General features: G+C 41.7%; 1 protein-coding gene and 1 non-coding gene across 2 annotated transcripts; both read left to right on the top strand.

Moving 5' to 3' along the window:
- Positions 1–204: 204 nt before the first annotated feature.
- Positions 205–13,376, top strand: TOMM20 (translocase of outer mitochondrial membrane 20). The gene is made up of 5 exons (XM_053938576.1): positions 205–421; positions 5,669–5,715; positions 6,426–6,507; positions 6,791–6,933; positions 8,063–13,376. Exons 1-5 carry the CDS (start codon positions 298–300, stop codon positions 8,105–8,107), a joined length of 441 nt encoding a protein of 146 aa, XP_053794551.1. The 5' UTR covers positions 205–297; the 3' UTR covers positions 8,108–13,376.
- Positions 1,290–1,424, top strand: LOC128786540 (small nucleolar RNA SNORA14). Its single transcript, XR_008430331.1, has one exon. It is a non-coding gene; the product is annotated as a small nucleolar RNA SNORA14 (small nucleolar RNA).
- Positions 13,377–21,577: the final 8,201 nt, after the last annotated feature.

The raw sequence follows: 21,577 nt of genomic DNA, 5'->3' as shown, positions 1-21,577 counted from the left end.
TTGGGTCAGAGGCTGGACACGATGATCCCAGAGCTCTCTTCCGGGATCCCTCTTCCCGCTCCCCGGCCCCTCACGGCGCTCGGCGGGCAAACGCCAGCGCTCCGGCCACGCCCCTCCGCTCGCGCATGCGCCCCGGCCTCGGCGCAGGCACTACGGGAGGCGCCCTGTGCCGCCGCCGGCTGATGACGTCAGCGGAAGCGAGGAGGGGTCCTTTCCCTGTGCCCGCTCGCCCCAAGGTGCCTGCGGAGCTCGGCGCGGGCCGCGCGGCGGGAGCGGCGCGGGGGCGGGGGGAGCGTCATGATGGTAGGCAGGACCAGCGCCATCGCCGCGGGGCTCTGCGGGGCGCTCTTCATCGGATACTGCATCTATTTCGACCGCAAGAGGCGGAGCGACCCCAATTTCAAGAACCGGCTGCGGGAGCGTGAGTGTCCCGGGGGCGCCCCCTCCCCTTTCCTTCTGTCCCGTCCCTTCCCGCCGCCGCGCGCTACCCTCAGTGATCCCCCGTTTCTCTCCCCCGCTCACCCGCCCGGCCGGAGCGCGGGAAGGCAGCACGTGCTATCGCCGCAGCGCCGCCCCCGGGCCCGGCCGGGACCCCCGCCCCCTCTGCCCCGGGCCCCGGCGGCCCCTGAGGCTTTGCGGCCTCTCGCCGTCCCTTCACCGAAACCAGGGGCCAGGCACAGAGTCACAGAACCGTCAAAACTGGAAGAAGCCTTCGAGTCCCGACCAACCATCCGCCAGCACGGGCACTGCATCCCCTGCAGCGCTAACCGGCAGCGCCCGGCGCCAGACACAGTCCCCTCTGAGCGCCCGCAGGGATCGTGACTCCAGCACCTCCCTGGGCAGCCTGTTCCAATGCCCGGCCGCCCTAACGGTGGAAAATATTTTTTCTGATGTCTCAACTGAATCTCCCATGTCTCAGCTTAAGGCCGTTTTCTCTGGTCCTCTCACTGCAGGCATGGTAGAAGAGAGTGATTCCCACCTCACTACAGCCTCCGTTCAGGTGGTTCTAGACAGGGTCATCCCATCAGAGAGCATTTGCTGTAGGTGTTGGGTAGCCTGTGGTTTCTGTCCCTGCTTGGTTCAAATTCACCTCCCCCCCCACCTTTTTTTCTTGTCCAATCTATCTCTCCTACAGGCTCAGCAGTGTTATTGTAGCCCCCACATTTATGTGGTGACACTTTTTTTTTTTGTCTTTTTTGCGTTTGGAACACAAGCAGTGTGATCTCTTACAGTGAAGTTGTTGCTGTGGTGAGGCAGGGGTCGGTGGCAGCTCTCAGGTGTTTCATCAGCTGCATTCTAAACCCTCCTGGCAGTCCTGCCGTTAGCTTCGAGGATAAGAATGAATGCCAGAGAAAAATGTTGATTAATCCAAGATGTAGAGCTCTTCTCCCATGGCTCTTCATTATTTCACAACTTCAACATTTATTTAAATGTTTTAATAATCAGTGAGGGTTTTAAGTGCAAATGTAGGCATGAGTAGTGAAGGAACATAAATGAATCATGAGCAATAAGGTGATACTTTTTATACTGAGTTATTTCTGTCAGGGTAATATGTATATTATTCCTTTGGTATCTAATCTGAGGATAAGAAGTTATCATTAAGGTAAATTTTCCTAGCAAGTAAATATGATGTGATCAGCAGTTTCATGGATGGAAAAGTCAATAACTAGACTGGTTGAAAATGAGTATTTACCTGATAGCATTAAAATGTAGTTTAACAGCTTTGGTTCTGCCTTCATGGATTGACTTTGCCTGGTCACTGTTGTTGATTAGTGGTGCATTAATTCCTCTTTCCAAAATTTTCTCTACAGCAAAATATGTCTGTCAAATATTTCAGCTTCAGGTCCTCACTCCTGTGTGTTGGATTTTGGGCACATAACTCCTGTGTGTGTGTTCCAAGTCCTCTTTTCCCTGCAGTGCAAGTCATTAATTGGGAAATTTTAGTGCAGTTAACTAAACCAAGTGTGTGCTTGGTTTGCACAAGCAAACTCGATTTTTGGCAACATAATCAGCCATGGGGTTTTTTTATGATGCCAAATGTGCAGTAGGAGAAGCACTGAATTATGTAAGGCTTTTGCAGAAGCACCAAAAATAATTTTTGGATTCCAGGTTTCCATAATTTGAGCCTCTATCCAGTCATGTTCTGAATAAACCTTAGAATTGCTCTGATTAGGAATTGACATTAACTTTGAAGTGGAAAACAAATGCATTTTGGTTTGGTAGGAGGTTGCAGTTGTGATTTGGGGAACTTCATTGTAGGACTTACAGTCTCCGCATGTAATGCACTGGTCTGCATTTAGTTGTAAGGCTTTGGTTAATTTGTTTTGGTGGTTTTTGGTAGTGTAACAGATTATTTAGTGTGGATGCTTCAGCAGTGGTGCCAGGGATCAGGGTATTACAGCATTTTTGCTGTTGGGTAGACAGGAAGGCTTGGGCTATAAAATACTTGACCAGGAAAGGTTCAGTGCAGCAGCCAGCTGCAGTTCTTTATGTAAAGATGCTCCATGTGTTGTGCAATAGTGGGGTATGGGATGGAAAGCTTGGAGAAACCACCTTTAAAGCACATCTTTTCCAGTAACCTTCTTAGGGTAAGAACCTTTTCAGCCTCTTGTGATGCAGTGTCACCAGAATTTGGGAAGGACAAGAGACCTAACGTGTCAGTGGATTGCCTGTCGTATTTTGTCAAGCACATGCTGACAAATGAAGAACCAGTTGGGTTTTGTGCCATCTCTGTGTGCTGTGTTTGGGCCAAAGTTTACATTGCAAAGGCCTCTCATAAAAATGAGGTGGCCAGATTTAGGTCTCTGGGAAAAAGATTTCTTGGAAGTTTCTGGTAGGCTTATAGAACTGCTGGACTTTGATTTTCCACATGTTTTACTTAGCAGGTTTTGTGGGTGGACTTCTTTGTTGTTGTTTCTTTTCTTTTTTTTTTTTTTTTTGGGGGGGGGTTTTTTGGTTTTTTTTTTTTTTTGGTTGGTTTGTTTTTTTTTTTTTTGGTCTTGTTATTGCTAGTTTGGGGGGGCATGTCCATATTTAGTCCATAGACCAAAAGATAGCAAAGATGTAAACATCTGTAGCTGTTGAGCTTCCCAGGCTGTATTTTATTAATAAAATAGTTCAGGTATGTTTACTATTTGCCTTCTTGAATGAATAAAACAGAAGTGCTCTGCTTTAAAATATAGACACACATGTCTTTGTTCAGAGACAGCCAGAATTTCTGACCACCCTGAATTTTGCCCAAGAGTGCCTTCTGCCTGGACAGCAGAGTGAGAGAAGGGCAGTAGGCAGACTTCACTGATGGGAGCTGAAAATGCAGATGGCTTTTTGGGTTTTTTGCTCCTTTCTGGAACTGGTTGGGAAGCTGCTGGGGCTACTCAGGGGCCTTTTGCAACCTGTGCCAGCAGGACAGGTCATCCATTGGTTCTCTCTTGGAACTTGTACCCTTGTGCAAGAGCTGTGCCTGGAGGACCGACACTGTGACAGCTGCAGTTTAGCTTTGTGCTCTGGATGCATGCACTGCATTTCTGTGGTAATAGAGATGCATTCTACAAAAGATTGCCTTTCCCTTTTCAAAATGGGATTATCTCTTTAGAACAGAGGGAAGTGTTTCATCTTCATGGAGGTCCCTGAGGGAAAAACAAACCTGGGTGATTTTTTAGGTGTGGGGTGGGATTTTTTTATTTGGGTTTTTTTGAGGTTTTTACCCCTCAAAGCCATTGCTTTTTGCTTGTCATATTACAAAGGTAACTTCTGGTTGTTAATGCAAAGATACTTTGAACTAGTATTTCTTCCCAACCAGTATGGGAAGAATTCATAAGTATCCTTTAGAGTTACTTGGGTTTTTTAATTGTTTTAGCAAGTGAACTTTTAAAGAGCCTACATATTCCTTCACTATTTTCATGTTAAAGTATATGATTTCAAATCTGTGTGATCAGTGGTCAAAAGCTTTCATTAGTTCCAATTACCAGCATGTCTTTTATTTTGTTCTTTATTTCAGAATGAAATTCACCTGGTGAATGATACCTTTTGTTATATTTAAATAAGAAGGTATCATAGTCATGCTAAGAAAACACAATTTTCTCCTCAAAATGATGTACAAATGTTAATCTGTTACTCTCTGTATTTCTTTATGGTAGGAGGTTGCATTTTTGCTGAAGGCACCATGGCTGCAATGTGGCTTTTTTGATAGTAAAACATTTCAAATATTAACTTTTTAAAAATTTAATCTTTACAATTTTATCTATTATCAAAACTTGTTTGCATAGTAGTGCAAATTAAAGTTTTGTGCTAGTTAATGCTTCTGAAAAGTTAGAGTAAGCTAAGTGAAGCACTAACTTTCAAGACAAATTCTTTACTCTTGAAACCCTCCAGAAATATAAAATTGTAGCATACTACAGTTCTATGCAACACATGTTTCTATCTATAGTGTAAATTAACATGCACAGGTCAGTTAGTTGTAGAAATCTAAGTGCTAAGTGTTATTAAGATGGTGTATTAAGGTAAAAGGGTGTTCCATCTAGTCAGAATGTGAACTCTCTTTCTATAAAGAACACAATCTTGTCAGTAAACGCCATGTGTTAGGTTATCGCTATACTAGGGAATAGTATTCCTGACTGTCTTCACCATGTGGACAACTGAAAAATTTTAATTACTGGGTAAAACCGCTAGTCATATTTGGAAGTATTTCCAACTTGTAAAATTATTTCAAAAGAAAAATAAGTGCTGTGTGACAGTTGTTCTTTGTCAGTACAGGAGTTTTCTGAGCAGACACTGAGGACAAAGAGTGGAAGGACAGTTTAACCATAGGCTGTATTCAGAGGTTTTAGTGGTGTAACTGTTTCAGTTGATGAAGATTTACATAAATGATTATTCCAAGGAAATTGCCAGTATAATTAGTATAATTATATTTTCTTGTACAAAGAACTGCTACTATAAAGATATCTTTATACCTGCCTAGTTGCATTAAAAGCAACTTTAATTTTAATTACATTAGTTTTGCTCAAGTGGTGCAACTTCATGTAGCAGACCAACTTTTTGCCTTTAGGTAGGCAGTTGAGTCTGTAAATGTTTGTTCTATCTGTAAATGTTTGCTTTCCTCAGGCTTCAGAAAGGTATGCTTTAGTATCCCTCTTGCTGAAGGATGGTGAGACACTGCCACTTATTAACTAGTTCCCAAGTCTGTGCTATAAAGTAGCTGAGAAAGTGCACTGTGTGTATCTGCTGTGGCCTGCTGAAGTTCCCCTTCCTCGGTGGTGCACCATGCAGTTCAAAACTAGAGAGCTTGACTTACAGACAATTCTTATGTGGCTTATTGTTAGACGTCATGTGGATAATTCCTGTATTACTCTAATTCTCATTGCTTCTGTGTGCCTGCAGTGCATGAGATGTGCTGTGCTGCTGCTGTGCTGCCCTGCACAGCTGCTGTTTGCTGAGCCCTCAGGAGAAGAATTGTCATTTTGAATTGGTGCTACTGCCAGCCCTCATTAGCCCTTTAAATGATGCTCTGTTGCACTGGTGGGTTGCAGTCTTGTTCTTAATCTTCAGTATTTGGAATACATTACCAGTTTCTTCTTTTGAAAAGGACTTTGATTTGTTCATGGTTTCAGACTATAATCTGAAGGGCTTTTTAATTGCAAATTGAAAATAAAAGATGTTTTTATTCTTACAGGAAGGAAGAAACAGAAGCTTGCCAAAGAGAGAGCAGGACTTTCCAAGGTAATACTGTGATCAATAATGCAGTGCTATTTTGAAAGACGTTTCACTTGTATTAGTTGTAACATTTACTTAAGGATTTGTTTTGATTCCAGGATTACAAACACTCCTGCAAATATGCATACTTTAGGTTTTTTTAATGCTCAGAAATAATTGTATGGTTGTTCCTCTTTTGTGTCAGAGGAGATATATTAGAAAGTACAACATTCACTGTGTGATTTGATGGTGTTTTCTCTTTGTAATATGAACAAAGACTTTTCAGACTTAAAATTATTGATGGGATACACTTATAACTGAACTTGATAGGTTGTTCTGCAATAAGTATTTGATTTCCTTCTCATTATTACCAATGGATCCAGAAAGAAAACATAAGACTTCTCTTAAACAATTGCAAGAAATACAGTTGATATAAACATAATACACCTTAGAATTTATATTTGCTCCTAAATTATGTACTTAATAAACTGAGTAGAGGTATTTCAGTCTCTGTCTCTCTACACATTTGTGATGCAGTGTTATAAGACCTGAGTCTGATTTTCAAAAACATTCTGAGCACTAAGTTTAGCTTAGTGGTGACACTTGTTTTTTTTTGCCAGTGTCAGTGTAACAATAGGGTTGTGTGCATGTTTAATTTAAGTTGAGAATATTTTCTGCTAACTTTTTAGTAGCTGGTGTTTAAGGGCTGATTTAACATTTACTCTGTGTGTTTATAGTTGCCTGATCTGAAGGATGCTGAAGCGGTTCAGAAGTTTTTCCTTGAGGAGATTCAGCTTGGAGAGGAATTATTAGCTCAAGGTAATAATATTTTTTTTTCCAAAGGGTAAGTTGTAAAATAATTTTTCTCTACCTGTTAGAAGATTATTTTTATACACCAAGAAATTCTGGGGAGTCAAATTCATCTAAGAAAATCTGCTTATTTGGTTCTAACCTTGTGTCTTCAGAAAGTCCATCAAGGAAGGAGAAGAGCTTAATGTCGATTGATTCACCGTAATTTAATCCACTCTTGGTGGATGTTTTATGTAGATGTGTTACAGTGTGGAAGATGGTTGATTTCAAAACTTTATCATTTGTCATACAGGTGAATATGAAAAAGGTGTTGATCACTTGACCAATGCCATTGCTGTATGTGGGCAGCCGCAGCAGCTACTACAAGTTCTACAGCAGACTCTTCCACCACCAGTGTTTCAAATGCTTCTAACTAAGCTCCCTACAATAAGCCAGGTATGTGAAGCATTCCCTGTTGGTCTGGTTTGGAAAAAAATTTAAATACTTACTTTATCCACTGCACCAGTTTTGAGTATCAGGCTTTGTGGTTTTTTAATATGTTCAGTTAGATTTAAAGAAGCTTTTTTTTTCACCTGAGATGTTTTAAAGTGAATATGAAAATCATCTTGTAACATTAATAGCAACCAGGATAAAATAGAAATACAAAACTTCTCCTGTGTATAGGGTATGCTAAGCTCTTGAAGTAGAGGCATCTGACCACAGCTCTGGTACTATATGTGGATCCAGTGTTTCCCAAATACAAGTTGTGGGGGGATTGGAAAAACAGTAACTTTATTGCTCTGGGTGTTAAGTGGTTTTTTTTTTTTTTTTTAATTTACATTTCTACAAGTATGTGTAAATGCTGGGGAAGTTCATCAAAATGAATCTGTTGCTTTTGCTACCCTGTTGCTTCTGGGGACAGCTTTAGACACAAGATGTTAACTAGTACCAGAACCTGTGACAATTTTGGAAGCTTGGGAGTTTCCCTGATGATACAAGTGTTAGTAGCTCTGTGTATAAAATGCCCTCCTGTTTGAGTCTGAGTACAGAGTGGGTAATGTTGTTAATGTGCTCACAGGTAAGTCTGTTGTAAAATAAATTATATGTTTTATGTTCTTGGAAGTACAAGGGGACTCCCTAACAGTGTTACCTGACATAAAGCAGAGACTCAGTGCTGGGTATCAGTTGGCTCTTCTTACAGCTCAGGCCTGGTTACATTTCAGGTTAAGGTCCATATACTCAGTGGTAACACTGGAAAGTGTCAGATATGCAAGATATAAGACTTGAGGAAATGATTGAACAAAAATGTTTCCTAAGAGAACAGTGCCAGAAACCATACAGAGGTCATCACTTTAGGTTGATAGTATGTTGTTTATCTGACTGGTTTTTTTAGGTATTGCACTGTTTGTAATATCTGTGGAACTGACTTCAAAAACTGAAGTCAAATAGATTATAATTTTTAACTTCAATTAGTTTGTTCAGTAATTACACTGCTTAATGTTCAGTGTAAAATTACATTGCTTGATAATCAGTTGCCTGCTGTCAATTTTATATAATTGTGAATGAGTTTTTCTCCTCCTTACAGAGAATTGTAAATGCACAGTGCTTGGCTGAAGATGATGTTGAATGAGGTCACACCACAACGGGGGGAAAAAAGTTTTCTTACCCCAGAAGATGAGCATCAGTAGGGGGATGAAGGGGCAAACATAGTAGTTAATGGACTGTGTACCACATCGGGTTCTACCAGAGTTAAAATTAACTTTGTGTAGGTGGGTTTCGCAGGATTTTATTTATTATCCCAGTGAAAAGTGTATTTTGATAAGAATTCATTTTATAAATACACTGTGTTGAGTTATCAAAGTATCACTAACTTCATTATTATTAAAATATGCCATTGTAATGTTGTACATATTACAACCTATTAAAAACCCAATGCTCATTTTTGAAAAAACAAAGTTATGGCAATAAAGATTTATCTGTGCTTGTGTGTCCCTATAGTACTACTTTAAAATCCAGAATATTTCGGTGTCAGAGCAAATGATCTAAAAATGACAACATTAAAATTTATTTTTAATGTTATAGCTGGTCTTCCAATACTTTTAATTAAGTTTAAAACTTTGTGTAATTTCCTGAGAAAATAAATATATGATCATTTAAACAGTAACAGATCACCTTAGAAGGAGATGCAAATCACAATGGTAAGAGATGACTGGCTGCAGAAAGAATGACAAATCCATTTCTGTCAGGAACAAAAACATGTATAGTGATCAGTTCAAAATTACTGGCAAACTTGAAATCTCTGTTAATACAGGCGTCTGAAACAAAGCTGTTTGGAATAGAACCTGGGCATATTTTAAGAGCACAAAAGTTGGTGTTTTTTGGAAGGCTTGAAACGTTGCAAGATAGTTGACATTTCAATCTGTAGTCTTCAAGACCATAGCAAATGGTTGTTAACAGTCTTTTAAAGGCATTTGCCTTAAGAAAAAAAATTGCACTGATAAGGTAAGACAATTATATCCCTAGGGTAAATAGCAAAAGCTAATGGAATTAGATGTTGTGCAATTTCAATATGGTGTAGTAAATTTTCCTTTGCCAACAAAAAGAAGACAAATAATATACAGCAGGCTCAAGTGAGTAGGAGAAATGTACTTAGGAAAGCAAGTTTTTAATGGGTAGGATCTTCTAAATGTCAAAACAGACTGGCTTCTGCTGTTCTCTGGGTTTGTGCTATCAGCACTTAGGTGGCAGAAGAAACAATTAAAAAAGTAGCTTTAGCTTTTTGGCACAGTGACTCATTTTTAACTTGAGTAGAATGCTTTGAGATGTCTTTCAGACCAGCTGACAGTACAAATGATACTGCTAAATTAATAGTAAGGTGTTAGGTGGCATAATCTTGTAGAAGTGAGCTATGTTGAGAACACTCTAGCCAACTCTGGCTTATTTCAACACACAGGATTTTTGGGAGGTTAAGTGGATAGTTGATGGTGACCTAGCAGTCAATACCTGGGTTTGGGAATAGAAATGGCTCTTACTGAGTCATTCTGCTGAGATTGTTTGCTATGGAATAGGTAGTTTCCCCTTAAGCCCTTGAAAATATTATTTCCAAAGATTTGAGATGCTATTGAAATTTCCTGTAATGTGATAAATACTGAAGTTAGTGGCTGGTATCAACAAATGTTTTAAAACAACTGAATGTAGTTTAATCTTTGTGCTTGAATTGTTCAGGTAGCATAAGGTAAAACGTAGCAGCCATACTCTTCAGGGGACAGCGGCCAGCGTGCTCTTTTCCTTTTAATTTATTTTACAGGGACAAAGTTATTTTGCACTTAATAAAAAATATTTTAATGAGGCTTTTTGAAGGAGTTTTTCTTGTCCCTTCTAACCCTTAAGAGTTAAAAGTAGGAATTTGTCAGTTATGCTGACAGAACTGTTAGCATATTTACCTTCTGTTTTGCTGGTTACTTCAGCCTATCTTTTTAGTTCAGCTTTTAACATTGTTTTAAGGGAAATAAAACCTCCATCCTGCCTTGAAAAACAAACCCAAACAGCACATGACTAAAGTAGCACCCTTCTGTCAAACCTGAGCATTTTTCTACGCTCTTTGGTATACGATGACAATTTGAATTCACATTTTAGCTTACAGCAAAGCTCTCCTGATCTGTGTTTCATCAAACCTGGGTGTCAATTCTGATTTTGATGGAAGGCTTGGTGACAGTCTCATTATATCGATAAATGGTATTTGCTGTAATAAGCATCATAGACACTAATATTGCTTTAACATTTTCCATTTTCTTGAGCCTGCAAAGTTAGATGCAAACAAAATTTAAGACAGTATACATTTAAAATGTAGCCTTACATGCAAATTTATTCTCATATCTGATAACCCACAAGTACTTGGTTAGTATGCTAGAGCAAGCTCTGGTACCTGTTTTGAGTGCCTTGGACTAACAGAGTGGAATGCTGAATCTTTTTAACAAGACTTGAATTTTTTCTTCTCCCCAAATGTCCCAGTGAAGCTATACTGTACAATTGTGAAGACTTGGAAGATATTGTCTAGAATGCAAACTTGCTGTTGCTCCAAGAGCAGCAGTCTGACAGAGGTACAGCCAAGCACCCACAGTCCACAGATGTTTCAGACTCAAGCAAAGACACTGCTTTCAGACACTAGCAAAGTACAGGTCATCAGAAGCGTGGTGGTAATGATGGATGTTTCTGCATCAGCAGTAGCAATGCCATTGCATTAGCTGTGCACAGTGCTGTACATTTAGTTTCACTTGTGCAAAAGAAAAAAACTGTGGAAGTAATCCACAATTCCAGTTCTGGACTTGCTGCTATGGAGCTCACAGCTGCTGGAGAAAAAAATCTGTAATCTTACTTTACTGCAGGTTAAACTACAAGTCCTCCCAGAAAGAACCATTTTCCCTTCTGTGCTTCTCCAAGAAAAAGGCACTTGTTTTCAGCACTAAAAGAATTTCTTATAAAGAAACTGAGAGGTCTGTTAGTTTTATGTTGGGAAGTCTTTTGTCCTCGGTTATGAGTTTCTTGGGCAGCTTTTATAGAAAAAAACCCCACCCAGCTAGTTTCATTATCATGCAGGACTACCTTTGATGTCTCACATTTAAGTCTTCTAGATAATGGAATCAAATCCAAAACCAGAGTGGTCAGGCACACACTGAATCATGTGGCACTAATTTCCTTTCCCTGGGGGCTGACACAAGATTATTGTTGCCCTTAACATGAAAAATTGAGAAGTCCCAGCCCTGCTGTGTAGGAGGCCAGCCAGCCATCATCAAAGTAAAGCTCCAGCTATTTATGCACTCAAAGAATCTTTCTAAAGTTTCACTTGTACATCTCTTGATGGTGTGTTTGAAGTCCCTTAGGCTGAACAGTGGCCCTACATGACTGTTGTGTTACAGTTAACATGAGTTAAACATCAAGGGAATCTTTGAAGTGGTCACTAAGTGCTTTTAGTGATTGTTTCAAAGGCATGTTGTGCTGCACACCCATGCTTCTGTGTTTTTAAATGTATGGACATTAAAAGGGCTGATGTGAAAAGAACAAAAAAAAATTCTGCAAGGTTTCTGTTGTACCCAAGTTTTGGTTTGGTTTTTAGTTAGTGTGTTTACACTGACCAGCATAGCTTACAGTATTCTCTGTGCACTGACCAAAAGCCTGTTGCAAAAAGCAGAAACTGGTGCTTAATTCATGAGAACTGGGCTAGCTTTCATCAGACGTGCGCCAGAAACTGAACTAGTCTGGGTAACAGTACTTGTTTTCTGCATTTATACCAAACTCAAACTTCCCAAAGAAAATGTGAATGTCTAATGCTGTTCTCACAGGGCAGAGTTTGCCACATCCAGTGTATGAATGTGTGAGTGAAGCTGTACAAAACAGCTGGCCCTTCTGTGTTATTTTTTGTACCAAACTGTCCAACATGCTGGCACTAGATAATGGGCAGCTTTTTTGAAGTACAGTGCTTTCCATATGTTCTTGAAAAGAAAACCCAGGTTCTCTCTTCCTTCCCTGCAGTAGGGATTAGCTTTAAAGAATATTTACTGGACATCTTCTGATGAGCTCACTACCCTGCTTTCTAATTGTTCCTGTAACTTAACAGTCCTTAACCCTTAAAGGCCTCTGAGCTATAAGCTTTTGACTCTAAGCATACAGTTCATTTATTTGAGCAGGTCTTAATCTAAACAGCAGAGGGCAGTTTTGCACACACATTTTGTGCAAGCTCACCCTGCAAAATCCTAATTTTTAGAATCTTCCTGTCTGGTGAGGTAATGCAATGCAGCATTTTGTCCAGACAGATTTGGTATGGTGTATAAGACAGGCTCAGTGGAGCAGCAGTGGAATATGTTTCTACTGATAATACCTACCTTTGGCTTTTTAAAATCCGGTGTGTTTAAATTGTTGTGATGTCATGATTAGGAGGATTTCCCTCTTTCTCTCCATCCTTCAATACAAACTAGGTAAATAGATAAGCCAGCTGCATTGCTGCCATACATCTTCAACTCTGCAACAAAATGCAACTGCATCTGATTGCCAGGCATGCAAGAGAAGTTTTCCCTGCCCAGCTGTGATTATTCTGGGTGAGCTTTGCTAGCTGGAGTGAAAGGAATGCACCTTTCACAGTTAACTGCAGGAGGGGTGGAAGTGAAATCTGCATCTTGAGATTTTGCCTGGAGCTGGACTCTGCCTGTGATGGGAGGAGAGCCAACCAAAAAAATAAAGAAGCAAGATATTATAGGTTGGTGACAGGATGCATTTTCAATGCTGGTTGAATTTCAGCTGATGTTGACAAAAGCTACTCACCCTGTTGTGATCTTGCAGCTGACATGAAGTGAGCTGGTCTCATATTTTGTCTCTCTCATGCCTTGGAGGCAGCTGTTTGCATTGTAGCAGCACCCTGGCTCAAAACGGAATCTTTACTCCTACATCTCAAAAGTGTTTTTTCTCTTCTTCCTGGTCTTTGTTTGGGGGGTGGGGGGGGAGTAAAGTATATGTATGCTATACAAGTAAATGGAAATTTTCCACCCTTACAGCCGTCAATCAGCATTTTTCCAAACATTCAACTTATTAATAAGAAATTCTTCCGTCTGCTCAACACGTGACAACATCTTGAGAAAGCTGTTTAATAAGAGATACTGTGTGAAAACCATACTTCTTCTCTTTCCTTAGGTCACTCTGGCCATATTACACCCTGTAACATAGCCTGGAAGATACAGAAATTTGCTGTAAAAAAACAGTATTTGCCTGTTTTGGCATGTATGTAAAAGAGCATTTCCCTGGAGCTCTGAAACATTAACTGGTTAGCACCTCTTGTTGTATTTAATATTATTTAATGAAAAAGAATGTACATTCAGCTTTGATTAAAATAACAATGATTATTGCATGAATTTGTGAATTATAATTCAATGACTAATTAAATGGAGAAATGAAGAAAAGGGATTCTTGAGCAAGCATGTTCTTTGAGAAACTCTCCCTTGTTGTTCTTAATTGATAGTACACACATAATCAATTCATTGCAGTATTTCATTACTGGTGGGAACAGTCTGGTTTTGATGAAGATTTACTTTCACCACACATTGACCTGGTATAATACAGCCTGGTCTTGTAAGTTACTGGGAGGAAGACTGCCAGCTCCTAGCACTGAGGAGGTGGAAGTTTTTGCCTATATAAAGAAGGGAAGCCCCATCTGACCCCAGGTTACAGCCTCATATTTATTGAGTTCTAGTCAGAGTGTTTGCTATAATGAGACCTGAATTTGCATAACCGTGAGGGGTTGCTATTTGGTTTATGTTTCATTTGTTTTTATCTCTCCATCTAAAGGTTTGAGCTTTAACATCAGGTTCCTTGGCTTGTTAGAAGTTGTCTGACACAACTAAGTGCCCTTTTTTACCTCTTTGTAGGGATGTTATTTACTGGCCACTGGCACTGGCAGAATTCTTAGCATGAAATTATTATTACTTCTGTATCAGCAGAGATGTGTGTGGCACTCTGAAGAATCTGTCAAGATGAAGTCTCTGCTTCTACAAACTCACAGCCTGTAGTCCTGATCCCGTAATTTGCTCTGCATGGTCCTTTCCACATGGAAACCTAAGCAGTCAAGAGCAGTACATTGGGACGGTGACACAGGAAGGGAGAAGTAAGGTTTAGGATAGTATGATTGTTTTGGTAGCAACTGGGCAGTTGTTTTATCTGAATTTTGTTTGAAGCTCTGAAGCTTGCTTCTTTTCTATGTCGCATTAATTTTAGTCTAGTCAGCTAATCAGTGCTAATTACTAGTATTATCAGGAAAAATCAGACTTCAACCAACCATAGATCTGCTTATAAATAATTAAACCTACCAAAAGAAAGAAGCATTAAAGGCTCTGTAACTGAATAGATTTGAGGCACAACTTCCCCCCCCCCGCAACTGAAAGCAATAACATGAGCTGTCAAGCAATGGTTTAATTGCTCTGCTGGCAGTCCTGCAGTTTGTAAATACCTTCTGCATTGAAAATGTAAGAAGAGATCTTTCAGAAGTCTAGCTTGCTGTTGGATAGCAACTTTAAAAGGAACTCTGTTCTGTCAAAACTTTGTAATCAGCCCAAACTGTAGTGTCTGAAATTCAGTGATACCATGATGCAAATAGGAAAGCTGGGTCATAGGTATTAAAGCAGGCATAAATAAGGGAAACAGCCTAGAAGGCAATGCAGTGAGTCAGTGTCCGTCTTTGATGTCGGATTGCAAACTGTGAATGCTTGACAACCTGATAAAACAGTTGCAAATTGGAGAGGTACTTTACAGAGAGAAAGTTGTAGCCCAGTTTTGGACAGCTGCCCCATCCTTAAAAACAATGCAGCCTTCTAAAGCATACTTTTGACCCTGCAAGTCTTGGTGGTTAGAGCAGATCTGTTGGCTCTATCCTCCTTTTTCTAATTTGGAGCTAGTTTCCAGAGAGCAGAGGAGGACATGCCTGGCAGGTTATATGGTGACTATGTTCAGGAAGTCAGATGATGAGACTGGTGTGCCCTGCCACCCTCAAGAACCAATGGACTGCCTGGTTCTTAGTGGGAGCTTGAGCACTAAGCTTGAGCACCACTTGAGCACCTTGGCTTCTCTGGCCAACTATGAAAGTAAGTGCTCATAAGTTATGTTGATTTTCTAAAGGGAACATATCCCCTGGGATGGAATATATTGATACTGAGGCAGTGCTCTCCCCATGTTTTTGGTCATAGAATGTGAAGCCAGGAAAAAAATTGACTCCTGTGTAGAATCCCTCTCTTATTTTGTGTTTTTTTTTTTTTTTTTTTTTTGTTTTGTTTTTTTTTTTTTTTTTTTTTGTTTTGTTTTTTTTTTTGTTTTTTTTTTTCCAGAATGGTGATAGGACCTTGTCAGTTAGGAGCAGTGTTTTCTCTGCTGCATTACCCTTGAAGATCTTCAGCAGGCCTGACAATATTTGTCATTAGACTTTAGATCTTTTCAAAGATAGGTATCTCCTACCTTAGGCAGCACATTTTCAAAAAAAACAGTGATCTCACCCCGATTTTAAAGAAAAAGAGAAACAGATTGCAGTCTGACAGAACCAGCAATGGCTCAGTCAGGAATCTTCATGGCCTTTCCTTTTTTAAAATCTTGAGTGTTCAAATTCTGCCTGCCCAGCTCCTGGTAATGTTGCAGGTGATGTGGGTCTCAGGGTGTGACACCACAAACCTTGTTATTAATTGATGCAGGAGTAGTTTTGTAAATTCAAAGTATTTGTAGGTCTTTATATATGTATATATGTATATATGTATATATGTATATATATGTAGTCACCAAAGAATTTGTAGAGACTATCACTGGGTTTTTGAAGACATATTGCTGAAAGAGTAGTCCTCTGGAGCAGCATTGATTTTCTTCATTTAGGGGAACTTAACTGTATTTTCCTTTTTTTCTGGAAGACCACATTATTTTTTGCTAATATCAAAGAATATCACTGTGACATGCCTGCAGATGCAATATAGCTGTGCTCTTGTGAAGCTTCACTGGAATCAGGGACCAAAGACACAGAGTTAATGATTAGCTAGACACATCATCCTTTGTCCCAGAGCCAATACAGTCTGCTACTAATCACCTTTCAATGCCTATAAAGTGTGAGACTGCTCATTTGTTTCAGTGGGAAGGGTATGCGCCATGAAGCAGAGTTTTGTGGGCAGTCTTGGATGTCTGATGCAAGGCTTCTTTCATTGCTTCCCAAAATGATGGTGTCTTCTGGCAGAGTTTAGGCACTGGGAGTGTTTTTGTTTTCTGGGTAAATGTAGTTCTGCTGTAGCCAGGATCTTTCAATTTAACAGCTTTCAGTGAATGTCAGAATTCTCATACACCAAAGCTCTTTTTACTTTTTAAATTGCTGTGTGAAGATCATACAAAAGAATTTGTATGCTGCCCTTTGCTGGGAATCTTCTGAAGACCAAGTGCCTGCCTTTTGCTGTATAAAGGGGTTGGGCTTTTCTTTTTTAAAAAGTGTTGAAAGGTTAACATTTGTATTCTTTTCAGAATACAAATGCAGAGGTACATTGCAGATGTACATAGTGGAGTCAAATTTTCAGGGTTGGCACTGCAGATAGCATCAGGGAACACAGGTGTTTGGTCCAACATGACTGGGAACAGGACATCAGGTCTAGATTAAGACCTGTCTCCATGGGACAAGGTAGTGCTCACTGTTCCTGTCAGCCCATCATTTTGCCACAGACATCCATATGATAACTGCACAAGATGATGAAACTGTGCTAGCTTTGTGTGCAGCAGCAGTAGCAACAGCAATGGAAGATGAGAATCTGTGCCTCAGTGTAAAAACCAGCTTTTCCTAGCAAAGCCAAGTTCATCTTAAACTTCTTTATGGTGGAATTTTCCCCTTTTTCCCTCACCTTCCTACACCTGTCTTTTATAGACCAAGCAGTTTAGCAGTTTTCAAGCTTGGCTGTAAATCAGGGGAAGGAAAGGGGATCCCATGTCCAGGTGTGCTGGCCAGCGGTGGGCACCAGTGCAGGAGGTTTGGGGAGCCGGCAGAGCCCTGCTGCTTCGGCTTCCAGAGCCCGTGTCGCTAGATGGCAATGTGGCACTCCTGCAGCTGCGGCTCCTGAAAAATGGCTTGCTTTTCCTGTATTTATCTCTGCCAAACTGATGATTGCACCCACCACCTCGGCAAGAGAACAGAACAAAATCATTTCATAGAACATTACAGCTGTTTTGCTTTTTTCTTTTCTTTTTTCCTTTCTTTCCCCCACAGTTCTTTGTCCCACAGCAGGGTGCAGAGGTTTAAAAACCTTCTTTCTTAATCACTCTCCCTTCTAAAAACAGAGAAAACACAGTCTCTTGGGAGAAATTAGTTGTGAGAGAAACATTTCTCAAACAATTGCCAGGAAATATTGTCTTGACCGATATTCCTGATGTAACACTGTCATTCTCAGTACTGTTATTTTAACATACTGGACTGGAAAAACAGCAGGATACAGATCTGTAATGCATGATCTGCAGCTTACCACCTACCTTACCTTTTTATATACATTTGCTTTCAGCTTGTATACTCCCCCCACCCCCTGAAGCTATTCTGTTTTGTAGAGTGAAGAATTATTTGTGACTCTCCTCTTGTGACTAGTGTATTCAGGCCAAGACTGTGACAAGGCATGGCTGAAAATTAAGGTTATGCCTCTGCTGCTTGGGTTCCTGATTGAAATTCAGTGTTGTGTGCTGCGGAGGGGATCAGGCTGCATGCTTACAGTGATCCCTCCTAGTCTTAAAGCCTGGCAGCCTGAAAATACGTGAGGTTGGTGAGGCCTGAATTTCAGTGGGAGCAGCTGGAGAGCAGGTATGCATGAAGAAGGGAGCAGAAATACACTGAGACCGGGGTCTTGACCCTGAAAGCCCTCTCCCCATTTTTGTATTCATGGAAGATGGACCAGGTTGTAGGGTGGAGAGAGGTTGGAGGAATGATGGTAAACTTGAAGTGCTAAAAGCCAGCGTTAGCAGTGGCTAGGAACTGCTAGTAGCTATCCAGAGAGCTGTCTGTACACACGTGTGTGCCCACTGGCAGGCACAGCCATTAGCTGTATTGTGTGGTTCAAATTTTGTCCTTCCTTACATAAATTCATGGAGATTTGAAAAGCAAGCCTTGCTCTGTGGGACAGGGTGTGAACTGAAGCACCTTCTGGAAGACAGACAGCAGTGTAATCCTTTCATTCAACCATGTCTGCAGCTGCTTTTTATAAACTTGGCATAAATACATACTCAGTGAAGCCAGGCCTATGTAGCTGGAAAATATTTTCCACCATCCAAAAAAACCAGAAGATTGGAAAAAGAGCCCAGAAATTGTGCATAACATGGAATGGCCTAGCTTGTGTTTTTTTTCCATGACTTCCTCAGCTCATTTTTCTGCTGCCAATTTTAGAAGCCCATAAGTCATACTTGTTAAACTTTCTCAGTTAAAATGTAACTCTAAGAACAAAGTAATATGATATGCTGCAGCCAAATAATCCTTCCAGAGCCTCTGACTGGAGAAAAGCTACCCCGATCTGGCCAGCTCACAAACCCACGCGGGCTCCTGTCCCAGGAGAGGCACGGCTGAGGGGCAGGTTCACAGCCCGGGGCTCAGCTGTGCTGTCTGCATAGGTGATGGCTTCCCAGTGGACTTCAGCAATGTCTCCCTGCTTTTGCCAGGGCAGTCAGACAAAAATTTCAGCTCCTCCTCTAGGAGGACTTCAGGCAAGAGGCTGAGCAGAGCAGACAGCGAGGGGAGGCAGCACTGAGGGTTTGGCGGTGGAGGAAGGTGCTGCTGGGGTGAAGGAGCTGAGGGGTGAGAAAACAGCAGGTTGCCAAAAGTGAAAGTGAATTTGCTGGAGTGTTTGAAGAAAGGACATCCTCATTCTCATTCACTGCCTTTTTAAGTGTTGAATCAATATGGAAGTACATTCATGCCGGGAGCAATACTTTTGTTTGCCAGTTTTACCCTATTTTATAGGGTGATTTTGCTTACACCATGCCCCAGATGACTGTTTTGAAGTGCCATCCCTTGTCCAAGGTCTGCTCTGAGCCCTTGCAAAGACCAGATTCCCAGTCACTGCTGGGAGGATCATTCTAAATTTACCCTTGGCAGTAGCCAAGAGTGGGATCTGGCTGATGGCAGTGGTGCTCCAGCCTGCCTGCGCTGGCAGTCCCAGCCTGGGCCCCTGTGACCTGCAGCCTCTGTGCCCAAGAGCGTGCATGTCCGGCAGGGTGCGAGGGACTGGAGCAGGCAGAGGAGAGGCAGGTGAGAGGAGCGAGTGGAACTGTGAGGGGCTTCAAATGCTCAGAGTTCCATCCCTTGCCTCCCCCTTCTACTGGGGACGGAGCAGCTTGAAAAATCTCCCTCTGGGAAAAAGAAAAGAAAAGGCTTATGTTTTCCCGCTTAAACATCAGGTTTTGAGTTTGGTTCTGGCCCTGGATGGAAACTGGGAGAGCGGCTGGAGGAAGTCGAGGGAATCACGGCGTTGCGCAGCGGCTGCCGGGAGCGGGGGGCCCCAGAGACCGCCTTTCTGCGGCAGGGCGGAACGCTCTCGTGAAGCCTGTGTGGTCTTCCCGGGAAGGGAGGGACTGAGCAAACCCACTGGAAACCGGCAGGGGTGTTGTAATGTTTTTTGGACAGCCTGTTTCAAAAAACAGTGACTGCCTCTCCTCTGTCTCTCTCCCTCCCGCCCCCCCTCCCCTGACAGCCGCTTCCCGTGCCGTGACATTGAGGGAGCTGGTGGTGACTGATGTAACCGCGGCCAGGGAGAGTCTCTTGCCCAATGTGCAGAGGCTGGACGATGGCCAGAGAAATTTGCTAAGGCTGGGTTTTCTCACAACGGGCTCCCTGTGTCTGTGCACATACCTGTAACTGGGCCAGGTGCTTGGCACGGCTGCCTCCCCAGCCGAGTACACGAGGTGGCAGAGCTACTCAAGCCAGGAGGAGGAGAAGAAGGAGAAAAGGGAGAAAAGGAAGAAAATGTTGTTCTTTTCCCACATGAATGTAGACCAAATCACATACCTAGGCACTCATTGTTTGTGTCACCATGTTGTAATTAATAACATTGTCTGTTTGCTGAGGCCAGTTGTTCTTTGTGCTTATGGCTGGGCTGTGGGGGAGATCATGAGGAGAGGCCTAGCAGATTTTTTTTTTTTTTTTTTTTTTTTTTTTTTTTTTTTTTTTTTTTTTGCTGGGTCACCATCTTTAAGTTATTGTGATAGACCTTTAAAAAGATGTCTTTATATGAACTGGAATATAATGCTCAGCTGGGCTCTTAAATTCTGTCTCTGTTGAGAAAAGAGATCCGTTCATATCGATTGTCATTTTGTATGCAGGCACCTACTTGTAGAAAATCTGGGCCAAGAGAGATATCATTAGGTATTTATGGGGGTTTGGTTGGCTCAGCAGTCAGTTTTTCCATTGTCATGCCATGACAGTAGTGCATTACATACACCCTCAGGAGACATCCTTCTGCTACCACAACAATAAAGGACTTTTTTTTCTTTTTCTGACTCATCTTCAGCTTGAAAAAAAAATGCCAACCACCACCAGTAAATATAATTAGCAACATGCAGATACACTTTAGGTAGCTTTCAGAGCCCATTGGGATAGTTCCTGTTAAAATATAGTCTCATCGTTGCTTACCCATGCTTGGTCTTCCAGCATTCCTGATTATACTTAGATGTTTTAACATAGCCTGGTGATGTTGTAGGCTGAGGAACCATTTCTAGTTTGGACAAAGAGGAGGAATATATTTAATGCTGGGATCATCTTTCATGCACACGCAGGAGCTTTGGCCAGACTCACAAGGCAGGGGAGTACAAATGGCTGTGCTATGCCGGATGCGAGGTCTTCTTAGCTCTTTATCCTGCCTCTGACAGGGGCCAGCAGCAGATGCTGCGGGAAGGAGGACAAGAAGCAGAGCAAATCTAGACTGATTCTGCCTCAGTGTGCCCTCTTGGCTCCCTGCATAGCTATTCCCATTCACCAAAGCACAGGGAAAGAGAAAACTACTTCCTTAGGCCTGTTCCCCAGCCTCTTCGGGTCCCTGCTGTGCAGTGGCCCTTGTTTGTTTTGCTTCCCAGATGTGGTTTTGGGTGGGATGGATTCACTTTGGATCCACTTGGTCATGTGGGGATTTCTGGCCCCCTCAGTATTTCCCTTATGTAAGCATGATGGAGCTGGGAGCAGGTGGCATACAGCTGGGCTCTGTTGTCTGCCAGGAGAGTGAAATCTGTGCCTTCCCAGTTAGGGGCTGCTGCCTGTCCTGTTTGTTCCATTGGAGCATCGCAAAGCCAGGACCATCTTTGGATTCATGTTTCACCTTGGGGTGAGGGCTGGCACCAGTCACATGACAGTGAGCACATCAAGTGGGAGATTATATGGCTTTGATTATTTATTTGTTTGTTTGTTTATTTATTTATTTATTTATTTATTTATTTATTTCAGCCTGTGACTAAGGTGGAGGAGTATTTGTATGGAGCCACTCCTCCCAGAAATTGCTGTTTATATTTCAGTCTTCTGAGCAGAGTCATATCTGAAGTGCTCATAGCCCAGCAGTGATATGTGGGTTCTGCTGGCATGTCCTCACAT

This window comes from Vidua chalybeata, chromosome 3, assembly GCF_026979565.1.
Source record: "Vidua chalybeata isolate OUT-0048 chromosome 3, bVidCha1 merged haplotype, whole genome shotgun sequence".
Classification (NCBI taxonomy): Eukaryota; Metazoa; Chordata; class Aves; order Passeriformes; family Viduidae; genus Vidua; species Vidua chalybeata.
Note: the sequence above shows the minus strand (reverse complement) of the source record. Positions and strands in the feature narration are given on the sequence as shown.

Coding starts and splice junctions, on each gene's coding strand:
- TOMM20 (XM_053938576.1), top strand. CDS start 298: ATGATGGTAGGCAGGACCAGCGCCATCGCCGCGGGGCTCTGCGGGGCG. Junction 5,716..6,425: donor AGAGAGCAGGACTTTCCAAG/GTAATACTGTGA, acceptor GTGTGTTTATAG/TTGCCTGATCTGAAGGATGC. Junction 6,508..6,790: donor AGAGGAATTATTAGCTCAAG/GTAATAATATTT, acceptor TTTGTCATACAG/GTGAATATGAAAAAGGTGTT.